The 13245-nt window shown below is 38.7% G+C and overlaps 1 protein-coding gene across 2 annotated transcripts in view; it reads left to right on the top strand.

Moving 5' to 3' along the window:
• Window positions 1–13245, top strand: part of cwf19l2 (CWF19 like cell cycle control factor 2) — a 146194-nt gene that overhangs the window by 55724 nt on the left and 77225 nt on the right. For both annotated transcript variants that reach the window (XM_059964303.1, XM_059964302.1), the window contains exon 6: window positions 8215–8308. In XM_059964303.1, coding sequence (XP_059820286.1) covers window positions 8215–8308 — 94 coding nt within the window. The remainder of the gene's footprint in view (window positions 1–8214; window positions 8309–13245) is intronic.

A 13245-nucleotide genomic window follows, 5' to 3' on the forward strand; every position in this document is an offset into this window, starting at 1 on the left:
CAAGATCTAATATTATTGGAAAAGTCCGAAATCTTAATAGATAACTTCAAGGGTGCATGATCCGAAATAGTAATAGAATCATATTTACAATCAATAACATCCGTTAATAACCGATGATCAATAAGAAAATAGTCAATTCTAGAATAGCTATGATATACATGTGAAAAAAATGAAAATTCTTTATCTTTAGGGTTCAAAAACCGCCATATTTCTGTGATTCCCGAATCAACCATAAAAGAATTAATAAGTAAGGCTGATCTATTTGGAAGAATACGGATAGGTTTAGATCTATCCATCGAAAGATTCAAACAACAATTAAAATCTCCACCCATTATCAACATATATTCATTTAGATTAGGGAGGGAAGTAAATAAACGTTTAAAAAATTCAGGGCAGTCAACGTTTGGAGCATAAATATTAACTAGAACCACTTTTCGATTAAAAAGTGAACCAGTTATCAACAAAAATCTGCCCTGTGGATCAGAAATAATTCCATGATGTGTGAACGAAATTGAGGGGTCTATAAAAATAGACACACCCCTAATTGTGGCGGTACAATTTGAGTGAAATTGTTGACCTTTTCCGGAACCTAAAAAAACGCTGATTATCCTCCCTCCTAATATGGGTCTCCTGTGCAAAAATAATATTAGCGTTCAATCTATGGAATACTTTAAATATTTTTTTACGTTTAATCGGATGATTTAAACCATTAGTATTCCAAGAAATAAAGTTAATAGATTTATCCATCATGCTAATATTTGTTGTGTATATCATAAAAGGTTACAAAGACACATAACCCATAATTCAGGAAGAAGCAAAAATGATTCAGGAGCAACCGGAGAACATGACACCTCAACAATATTAATAATTTAAGGTCGGCCCATAGACTAAAAGCAAAAAAATAAAAATCAAAAGTGTGAAAAAAGATCCCTCCCCCCTCCCCCCATCCTTTGAAAGAAAGACAAGCGGCAGGCGCATAATCTAATACTAACATTACCCCCATTTCAAGATGGCAGCTCCATAAAAAGATTTAAAAAAAACTATATAACACCCAGATTTAAATATAGGGTTGCAAAAAAAAAGTATATATCAATCAGAATGAAAAAACTAATATAATAAAACAATCATTAATAAAAAAAGTATAAACATTAAAATTTAAAAGTGTAATATACCTTTAAAAAAAATTCCATATTCAAATACAAGAAAGATGACATTTCATAAGCAAAGGCTTATGGGAAGAAGAAACGACATTTTGAAAAAGACATATTACAAAATACAAATGTAAGTTCAGCAACCTATTAAAAGAAATTTAATTAAAAAAAGTTATCAAAATAGGATTAAAAAAGGGATTTAATAGACACTACAATATATAAAAAAAAGACCAAAAAATCCAAAACATTCGTCCCATTTCTAAGTACAGGCAAACAAATAAATGCTTACAGAAAACAGAATCTTACGGGAAAAAGAAACGACATCTTGAAAAAAAAAGTAAATCATTATTACAAAATATAAACGTATATATCCGAAACAGAAAAAAGAATAAAAAAAAGATATTATAAAAATTAAAAAGAGCATCTGTAAACAATGATGATAGTAAAAAAAACCAGACCCGTAGATCAGGATAAGAAGTTATAACCCAGCTTCATAGGTTAAAACTTAAAGTGAAATGGTATCCTCTCTCCGAAAAATCTTCAACGTAACACATAGTTCAAGTTGCACTAGAAGATCGAAATTCTTCAACAAATTTCTTCGCTTCTTCCGGAGTGTTAAAAAATTGCTGACTGTTGTCGTTCAGCGTAATTCTAAGCTTCGCTGGATACATTAAAGCTTGTTTAAGTCCAATCGAGTGAATCTCTGCCATCACTGGTTTAAAAGCAATTCTCGCTCTCATTACTTCGAACAAATAATCCTCAACAATTCGAAATGTGTTGTTGTTGTGAGAAATCATACCTTTTTTACGAGCTAATCGAATTAAAAGCTCTTTCTCACGAGGATAATGAAGGCGAACAATCACCGCTCGTGGTTTAACAATCGTAGACGAAAACCTCGCAACTCTGTGAGCGCGGTCTATAACAGGTTTAGTTTGCAAACCTTCACCACCGAAAATTTCCCACAGTAATTTAGAGAAAAATTCAGTTAAATCACCGGACTCAACTTTTTCGGGAAACCCGATGATTCGCAAGTTCTGTCTGCGAGATCGGTTTTCGAGATCAGTAATTTTAAACTTATACTGATCTACTGTTTTAACAGTCGATTGTATCTTCTTGTCCAACGCTTCAATTGTACGTACTTTTTAACAAATTAATTTTTCAAGAGTCGCAAACTTATCTTCATGCCGCTGAATATCCGATGCCTGCGATTGAAGCTTATTATCAAGCGATCTAACAACTCCTTCAAGTTCAGACATTTTCGTGGTAAGCTTGTTTTCCAAACTTGCCAATTTACTTTCCAAACTTGTTGCTTTACTTTCCATTTTACTTTCCAGCTTGCTTTCCAAACTTGCAAGTTTAGCATCCAGAAGATTAGAAATTGCGTCGATAGATAAAGGCTCCTTAGACGATTTCTTGCCTGTAGCCATTTTAAGTTCGACAGAATTAGATCAAATATAGTTTTAGGAAAAAAAAGTTAATCGAAAGTATCAACTCATAAGATTAAATTCGAAAAGATTTGATTAAAGGGTGATTATAGTTGAAAAAATGAAGAGCGCCTAAAAGGCAGATGTTTACGTCGCCATCTTGAAACTCCACCCCCGATTATTGCTATTGGATTTTTTTGTCAAATATGTTAATGACATCAATGAGAATGTGAGTGGCCTGATTGTCAAGTATTGTGGAGAGTAAAAGTAGTTCTGTAAGTTCTCTTGAACTGGGACATGTAATGATTAAGCTCCAAGGGAGTTCTCCCTCGTGAATCTGACTGTAGTTTATACACAGCCAAAGGCAGATGTTAAGCAAGCACTCGATGTATTCAGTGCTGTGATTAGCAAACAAGAAACTGCCTACCCCAACGTCTTTCACATCCTTGCCAGGAAATTCAATTAGCCTAGCCTGAAGAAATCATCAGCATATTACCTGCAGTATCAGGGGTTCCAACACATTTAACTACTGCTACCATCAGGAATGCTTACCATTCCATCCCTAGACTGCATTTTAGGAAGTCTGACCTTCTGGCTATCCTCCTTCTACCTGTGTGCAGGCAGAGGCCAAAGCCCAGAAGTAAAATTATCGAGGAGGTGGTTGCAGGAGCCAGAGGAGCGGCTATGGGATTGCTTGTGAGTCGGTGGACTGGGGACCATATCCAAAGACTCGTCAGAGGATCTGAATGAATATGCCATAGTTGTCACAGAATTTATGACGACACTTGTGGACAAGTGTGTCCTCACAAGTTCATTCAAGGTCTTCCCCAACCAGAAGCCCTAGATGAATCAAGAGATCCACAATCTACTGAGGCCTAGATCGGTATCGAGAAGGTCTGGTGACCAAGGGAAGTACGAGAGGATCAGGTATAATCTCCGGAAAGCCATCTCTCATGCGAAGTGGCAACTCTGGGCTAAACTTGAATCACAGAAGGATGTTCAACAGTTGTGGCAGGAGTTGAATGCTAACACCTCCTACAAAGTAAAACCAAGTCACTTAGGCGACAGCACGGTTTTGCTCCCAGATAGGTCAATGCCTTTTATGCTCACTTTGACTGACAAAACATGGAGGCATCTTCACGAACTTCCACAACTCCCAACAACTCAGTAATTTCAGTCTCAGGCTCACATGAGAGCATCCTTCTGGAGGGTCAAATTTACCCAGGATTAGCACACCAGGCTGAGTACTGAAGACCTGTGCTAATCAACTGGCTGATGAGTTTACTGATATCTTTAACCTCTCACTATGGCAGTCTCAGGTACCCAGCTGCTTCAAGATGGTGCCCAAGAAGAATGTGGTTGCCTGCCTTAATGACTACCATCCAGTAGCACTTACTATCACTGTGATGAAGTGCTTTGAGAGGTTGGTCATGAAACACATCAGCTCCTGCCTGAGGAGAGACTTGGATCTGTTCCAATTTGCCTACTGTCACAACAGATCAACAGCAGCTGCCATTTCATTGGCTTTTCATTCAGTCTTGGAACATCCAGACAGTGAAGATGTACACATCAGGTTGCTCTTCATTGACTATAGCTCTGCAATAGGAGGTCCATGAGCCATTCCTCATCTGGGAATTGGAGGTGGAGAGTGTCAGCAACTTTAAATTCCTTGTTGTTATCATTCAGAGGAACTGTCCTGGGTCCAGCATGTAAGTGCCATTACAAAGAAGGCACGCCAGCGCTTCTTACCAAACTTTGATAAACTTTTATAGGGTCACAGTGGAGAGTATCCTGACTAGTCACATCATGGCCTGGTATGGAAGCATCAATGCCCATGAATGGAGCAGCCATCAAAAAGCAGTGGATACAGCCCAGTCCATGACAGGCAAAGTCTTCCCTACCATTGAGCATGTCTCCAAGGAGTACTGTCACAAGAAAGAAGCATCCATCATCAAGGACCCCCACTATCCAGCCCATGCTCCGTCACACACCACCAGGTTCAGGAACAGTTATTACCTTTTAACCATCAGGCTTCTGAACCAGCTTGTATTACTTCACTCACCACAACACAATGAACTGTTTCCACAACCTATGAGAACTCCTGCTCTCAGTGTTATTAATTAATTAATTATTTATTTTATTTGCAGAGTTTGCATATTTTGCACATTGGTTGTTTGCCCATTTTTCTTTGTGTGTAGTTTTTCATTGATTCAATTATGTTTCTTTGTATCTACTGTGAATACCCACAATAAAATGAATCTCAGGGTAGTATATGGAGACTTACAGTACTGTGCAAAAATCTTAGGCACATATATATATAGCTAGGGTGCCCAAGATTTTTGCATAGTCATAGTAATTTTATGTATTGCACTGTACTGTTGCAGCAAAAAAAAAGCAAATTTCATGATATATGTGAGTGATGGATGATAAACATGATTCTGATATGGGTCTTTAATGTGGACCTGAGAGTGGGAAGGGGAAGGGAAAGGTTGGGGGGTGGGAGCTGGGAGCACCAGAGAGACAATCAATAATTGTTTGGAATGAAATGACCTTGCATGGTGCTCATGGCTGTGTGTGTCTGCACCCATGGCACCCCCCTCCCCTGATACAGGTTTCCCCTGCTATCCGAAGGTAGAGCGTTCCTATGAAATGGTTCGTAAGCCGGAATGTCGCAAAGTGAAAAAGCAATTACCATTTTTTTATATGGAAAAAATTTGTGAGTGTTCACAGACCCAAAAAATAACCTACCAACACATAACACATAAAATAAATAACACATAAATAACACATAAAACCTAAAATAACAGTAATATATAGTAAAAGCAGGAATGATCTGATAAATACACAGCCTATATAGTGTAGGAATGCTTTTCTACAATTATTGCAGCACTGTCCACTGCAGCGAAAATCTCATGCAAGCGCTCCCGGCAGAAACACACGGCGCAAGAGATCTCGGCAGAAACACTCTTTCCAGTAACCTTTAAGCTATGAAGCTACCAACTAACACCTAAAAATACACAGCCTATATAAAGTAGAAATAATGTATGTACAGTGTAGTTTCACTTAACGGAATCGGGAAGACAGTGAGCACAGTGATGATGGTGTGTTAGGCTGAGTCATCGGAGGTAGAGGACACTGGGGTGTCACCTCATCGTCGTCTGTTTCCATCAGGGCAGACAAGTCACCTTCTTCTATGTCTGCCTGCCTGGATGTCGAAGGTCGAGTTTCGTCGTCTGCTGTGGCTGATGTGGAAGGCTTGAAAAGTGACAGTAGGCATGACTAGTTCATCTGGCACATATTTCTATCATGCAGTTCTTTGTAAGCACTCAAACCATCCTGCAAATAAGCCCTAAACCTACATATTTTTCTGCAATCATTTCAGCGTTGTCAATCCCACTGAAAATCTCACACAATTGCTTCACGTTCAGTTCCTGGATGACTTCACTTTTGGGCAGTTCGCTACTGCGTTCGGCTTCAATTGTTATTCTTTCCTCTTCATCAACTCTTCATCTCTCAGTTCTTGGTCATGGGATGCCAAAACCTCTTCAACATCATTTTCGTCAACTTCCACAAACCCTTAGCCAAACTTACTATATCCTTACTTTGTTCACCACGATCGAAACACTTAATTATGTCTAGTTTTACACTAAGTGTAACACCTTTACGCGCTCCTTTAGGCTTTTCCGATACCTTAGAACTCATCTTGCTAACAGATGCACAAAATAAATCGATATAAAGCACAGATGCTCACAGGCACATGTTTAAGCAATGCCGTTGTTTAAGAGTGCATTAAGCAATGTTTAAGAATGCAGTTCTGGGGGAGGAGCTTGGCAGCTCGGCATGCCTTTTATCGCGCGCCGCCTTTTTTCGTAATAGTGAAGACACCTTCTGTTAGCGAAAACAGGTAACTAATGTAGGTCTTTCGTAACAGTGAAGTGTCATAAAGTGAACGTTTGAAAAATGGGGGACACCTGTACTCCATCTCTGCCACCTCTCCCACACCCCTCCCGCAGTGCTCCACCCTCGACATTCCAAACATACTTTGCTCTCACCACATTTACAAACTTGTTCTCTGCTCCATGTTGACATATACAGTACTTTGATAATAAATTCACTTTCAACTTTGAACTTACAACAGAACATAGAGCAATTTGGGAAGTGGGAATTGTGGATGGAGTTTATGTTGGTCAAGTGTGAAATGATGAGAAGTTCAGCCAGAGTAGGACATGCACAGTGAATGGCAGGGCAGTGCGGAGTGTTGTTGAAAAGAAAGACCTTGCTCAGTATGGAGGTGTTGGGCCATATGGCCTGTTTCCCTGCTGTACTACTCTGAGAGGTTTTGCGATTATAGAATAAGAATAGACTTCCACCTAGCTAAACTGAAACTTGAAGTTATCAGATACAGTGCTTGTGTTCTTTCCTACCTGATTGTACTTTTGGTTATAGTTGTTGATCCTGTAGGTTTTGATAATGGCAAATTAGATTATGTCCAAAGGATAATCTAAGAAGTTTCGCTATTGAAAGTTGAGCAACTGTTACCAAGCAGTTGTTCTAAGTCTAAAGTTTCCTATTCCTATATAGAGGAATGTGCCAGCTTTCTGTTTGAAAGATTTGAGTAGCTAACAGTATAACTGTTCATATTTGATTGCTGTTTTCTATTAGTGGAGCAAAGTTGACTCTTTGAATTGATTATGATGTTGATTTTATTATTCTTGCTTTTATTTTGTGCCAGCTGTATTTATCATACTTAAGAGTGACATATGGGGTTTCATTGTAACTAAAATATTTCACAGTAGACTAGTTTCCATTTTCTTATTTACCATAGGTATATCAAATAGTCATTGTATTTTCTTTTGTTCATTTGGGCTACTCTAATAATCTCTTCTCATTCTTAATCTATTCTCCATCCTAAGGTTTGAAAGTGATTTGCTGCTTTTCTAGTTTTGAGGCAGCCGATAAACTCAATACGGAAACTGCATTTGGGACAGAGGATACTTAATGGGGCATGTGGTTAAAGAAATTTAGATCATGCATTCCGTCATCTATTTGCATTTTTCTTTTGTGCTTTGAAGTTCTCACTGGCATGACCAAATACTCCTCCATTTTGAGTAGTCAAGGGCCATGGATTTCCTTGTGTCAGTGGAGCTATTACATTGAGAATATCCTTGAATATTTTCCTGATTACCACATTGATATTCTTTCTCCATTGCTTTGGTAGTCCATGTCTCAGAAATATAAGCGAGCAAGGGTCACTTCTACCTTGGTAATTCATGAGCTGTGTTCTAGTTTGAGGTTTTTATCTTCCAGGACTCTGTTCCTCTTGAAGCACTGAAGATGATGATGAATATCATCATTGATATCTGCTGGAGGTGACACCTGAGATAATTGGTCCTCATTTTCCATGTTTTTGTGTGAGACTTCTATTGTTGAGGGGCACTGTTGAGTGGTGGAGTCAAACGGAAGAGGAAAATTAATTTGTAAATTTTTTTGTCACATACCTCAGTGAACAAATTGACAAATGATTTTTACTTGCAGCCAAATTTAAGAATTTTCAGCAGTTGGTCTTTATTGAAGTGATAATGGAAAGAAGCAAACTGGATTATTTTCCAATTTCATTAATTGATTTTACTTTATTGTAGGCTGAAGTAGACAAAAGAGAATTAAATCCCTTTTGGAAAAATGGAGGAACAGGCTTGCCATCTGAGGAAAATGACTCAACAGAAATTCAAAAAGGTAAATTTGAATTTTAATCATTAATCCTTACTCTGACACATGCTCAAACTGGACTCACTTAATATCAAAATGCAACTGTAAAACTTATTTCTAATAGAAAGACAGATTAATGGAGTATAATTTGGTAGAAATGCAGTAACATTTTGAAATTCTAAAAGTCAATGTCTCCAGAACATTTGGTATTTCTCACACAGAATGGTGGACAGAAGTGGTAGGTAAGAGTTAGTTCCTGAAGTTTCTCAGTTACAGACTGCTAACTTGGTGCAAAGTTAGAAGATATGTTGAACTTGTCCATTTTCTTTCACCTGTCTGCAAAGGTACACCACATGGTTTTAAGTAGAACCTGGCCCATAACTCAAAAGATAAAATATGAGTTGCTATCTACCACAAGGAATAAGGATTATAACTACTGAACACCAGAGAAAATGAAGATGCAGCTCCACTGTGACTTCCCAAATGGAAGAATACTGAAGCTTACAAAGATAAAGAAACTTCATTGTGCCTTGACAGTAACACAGAAATGTGAATAACACTAAAACAGCTTTGTGGGCCGAAGCTATGTTTTCTATGTTTCTATGTAATATTGTAGATATATTGTTTGATCAAACGTTCCTTGTTGTTTAAGTGACTCATTATGGTTATATGTAAAAGTACATGAATTGAATACGTCATGACGCCACCACATCAAATATATGTGCCTTGCTAAAAGTAAAAACGAAACTAAGACCCGTTTTCTTGCTGCTATCTTTTCCGTGCAATTACCTTAATGTTTTGGAGTACAAAACAGTGGCAACAAGGAAATTTTAAATGAACTCAACTACCTTTTTGTTGAAGTGTAGTGAAGCATTCGAGTTTAAAAGGAAGTGTAGCACATTCTTTTTTCCTTTGGAACAGCATGATTTCTTCACAAAAGGAAAAATAATTGAGTTTTAAAAAAAAGGCAGAAAATGGAAGAATTCAGTGAGTACTAGCTGATAAAATCTTAACTTTTTTAGAAAAAGGGAGCAGATAGGCTGGCTATGTTGGAAAGATAGAAATGTTCTATTGCACAATGAATAACTGGCTCATATATACTGAGTGAATTTAGCAATATTTTAAAGCAAATGGAATAGCTAATGAGAATCAAGTACAGGTGGCCCCCGTTTTTCGAACGTTCGCTTTATGACAGCTCGCTGTTATGAAAGACCTACATTAGTACCTGTTTTCGCTAACCAAAGAGGATTTTTGCTTTTACGAAAAAAAGACACCTGCTTTATACGTGTGTTTACCCCGAGAAAGACTACCATAACCGTGAAGCCCTGTGCGGGCAGTTGTGTGTGCATGTATGAACGTGCGTAGGCATGTACATGCTGATTTTTTTTTCTCCAACTGGATTTTGGCTCGCTGTCTTCCCAATTTTGATAAGTGAAACTACACTGTACATACAATATTTCTACTTTATATAGGCTGTATATTTATCATATTATTCCTGCTTTTGCAATATGTTAGTGTTATTATGCGTTATTTGGTATGATTTGGTAGACTATTTTTTGGTTCAGGGAACGCTCAGAAATTTTCCTCATAAATTAATGGTAATTGCTTCTTCGCTTTACGACATTTCAGCTTACAAATGGTTTCATAGGAATGCTCTAACTTCGAATAGCAGGGAAACCTGTACCAGCTTTGCTGAGTGCATTGGGTGGAAAAGTACACAGTTTGCTTAGATATTTGATGGTTTCAACCAAACCAGCTGAAATGACCTTTGCCAATATGGCGAATGTAATGCTGAAACACTTAAAACCAAAACCATTGTCGATTGCAGAACACTTTAAGTTTCATAAGCGGAATCAAAAGGAAGGGGAGTCCATTTCAATTTATGTGGCTGAATTGAAGAAATTGTCCAAACATTGTCAGTTCAGTAATGGGCTTAATGATGCACTGAAAAATTGTTTAGCTTGTGGAATCTTACAAGAAAGCATTCAAAAATGGCTCCTATCTGAAGCACAAATTACATTTAAAAGAGCCTTTGAAGTAGCTGAATCAATAGAACGGTGGCCAGAGACGCAGATTAGTTGCAGTCAGGAATAAAAGTGAACAAAATTGCAAAACCAGACTGAACAAATTCTGTTACCACTGTGGCAGGGCTCACATACGCCAGACCAATTGTAGGCGAAAATTGGAGAATATGCAACAAAGTAGGGCACACATTTAATACCCTGGTTAAGATTTCTTCTGCAATGCTATGAGATAGTTTATTTTAGCAGTTTCCTGTAAAAGCAGTGTGACATGCTGGAAAGAGTGTTTTGACTTTGGCTAAAGATAAGCCATGTTGTCCATCTTAGGAATGTTGGTTCAGCCAAACAGGATTGTGGGATGGGAGAGAAGGTCCTAGAGCCAGTTCATTTGAGGTGGTCTTCGAGGAAAATTTGGAATGTGTTTTCATGCAGACCATGGGTATAGTGCATAAGTTAAGAGGTACACCCTCGACTATTCTAGAATGAGCTCCAATGTTTATGTGCTCATTGGACTGGTTTAACTGTAATGGCCCTTTTATTTTTCATTTCTTTTTCTGTAACTGTTTGTTAAAGCTGAAAATTTGGTAAATATACTGTCATTATAATTTTATGCTGGTGTCTACTCTGGGCGACAGATAACTGTATGGACAGTATTTACACAGCATTTGTTCAATTCAAGGTTCCTTTAATTGGAACATCATGATGTTCCAGTTTGGTTGAACCCCAAATCATATTGACCCTAGATGGATATTGTTTATGAAAGGTGGCCTTCTCACCACTGGGTCACATGGCTATTAGCAGAGTTAGCTACTGAGCAAGTTGGTGTATGAGGCCCGATGAAAGGGTTACATTTGTGGAGAGCTCGTCCAGGGATGATGTGTGGATGCTGTTTCAGGACTGATTAAGCAGCTTATTTCTATGTTTAAGCTGGTATTTGTGGAAAGTAAGGTGCATCGTAATAAAGGTACTTTTATGGATGTTGTGGGGATTAAGGTTTGGTATGATTCAAAAAGGATATCGATAAAGTTGTGTTCTGAGTGGGGTGAATGTCTGAATTCCCAATGACCGCTACTTAAGAGCGCTGAGTTCTGTAGAAGTGTAGGGAAAAGCTACACTGATGGAATGGCGTTTTGACCAGTTGACTGGTAGGGTTATAGCCAGTTCATATCTCTAGAGAAGGGAAAATGTAGCTTAGGGTGAAGATTTTAAAGGCAAGTTGTTCTCGTTTCTGTGAAGTGAGGGAAAGGAGTTGTCTAATGGGTCCTTCAGTGGTTGATTTAAATTCTGAACTGGTTTTGGCTAATACATCACTGGCTGATAAATGCCAAAGTGTACCTGTGAAGAGCCAAAGGTATGGGAGGCTGTGAGTGTTCTCTGAAGTTAAACCCATGCATGATGGGGAAAAAGAATATGAGGCTTGGGCTGAGCATACATCTCAGTTACTGGATGAATGGAGGTGCTCAGATAATATGAGAAAACAGAAACTGGTAGAGAGTCTGGCTGCTGATAAATTGAGGCTTCTAAAGGCAGAAGACCCATTAGAAATGTCAGCTTATCACTTGCAAGTTCTGAAAGATGCTTTTGGCACCACTGAAAGTTCAGCTGATCTTACGATGAAGCTTAGGCATGCATTCCAGGAAAAAGGAGAAGCTGTCTGCCTACCTTTTCAGAGTGGAGAAACTGCTGCATTGCTTGTGCCACAAAGAGGGTGTTCTACTGTCAGGGAGAAATTGCTTGAGGGTGGAGCAAGTTATGAAGGGTGTGCTGTCACATGATGTGATAACGTATTCGAATGGCCTACAAGATGTGCTCCTTTTACCGAGTTATTCAGAAAAGTTAGAGAGGAGGAAAACATGAATGAGAAGTGGATCAATTCCAAAAGCCAAGTAGTGCCTTCAGTGATAGCTTCTGCTTCTAAGTGACCCCTTATGCCACAGAGATAGAGCTTTTGAGGAATGAAATGAAAAGCCTTCGAGCTGAGCTGACTCAGTGGATGTCTGCTAACGCTTCAGCTAAATGTGACACATCTGCTAGGAAACCTGACCCACTCGTAGAACTTGTGACCTAGAGAAATGGTGCTGAAAAGGGTCTCTTGACCAGAGGCAACTGGTATTTTCTGTTACAACTGTGGAGAAGATGGACATTTCAAGTGAGACTGTGAGGGACAGAAAAATCTTTGAATAGTAAGTTGGTGGTTAATAAAACAGAGAAAAAAAAGGCAAAAACTTCAGAGGAGCCTGTAAAGGAACCTGCTGGCATCTCGAAGAGGATATGTTCCAATCAAGGGAAATGCTAAAGTACAAAACACTATTCCTGAAGGTTTAGTGGAACAAAGCTCTGATGTATCCATACGGATCGAAGGTGTTTATGCTAGACCCATACTTGACACATGTTCTCAAGTTACTTAGCTTTATAGATCCTTTTACATCCAATATTTGACTCATTTACCATTGACGCCTCTCAGTGCTTTTGAGATTTGAGGCTTAGTTCTGATGAGTACCTGTACAATGGTTACTTGTCGTTGAGATTGGAGTTTTTGGAAGCAGACATTGGAGTAACTGAGACTATTGACACATTGTGTTGGTCTGCCCGGATCCGCTTGAAAAAGGTGAACAAGTACTTCTGTTGTGAGGCTTGTGGCAGCATGCAAGAAGAGAGATGGAGAGAATTTTTTTGTAAACCTTGTCCAAGAGGAGATACTAGAAGAAGAAAAAGGAAAGCGAGAATGAGAGGAGAGTGAAAGAAACTGGGACGGGGAGAGAAGCAAGGATAGAGTAGATCCAGAGAGAGAAGCCGAGAAAAGGAGAAGAAGGGTGCCCAGCGCTGTCAGAACCACTTCCTACAGTCTGACAATGCCATGGAGGAGGCACCAGAACCTGAGGTTGTTTTCACAGCCACAAGTCTCACCTGTCAAGCAGAGTAACCTCCCTTGTTGGGAAAGAT

Source organism: Hypanus sabinus, chromosome 3, assembly GCF_030144855.1.
Source record: "Hypanus sabinus isolate sHypSab1 chromosome 3, sHypSab1.hap1, whole genome shotgun sequence".
In the NCBI taxonomy this organism is placed as follows: domain Eukaryota; kingdom Metazoa; phylum Chordata; class Chondrichthyes; order Myliobatiformes; family Dasyatidae; genus Hypanus; species Hypanus sabinus.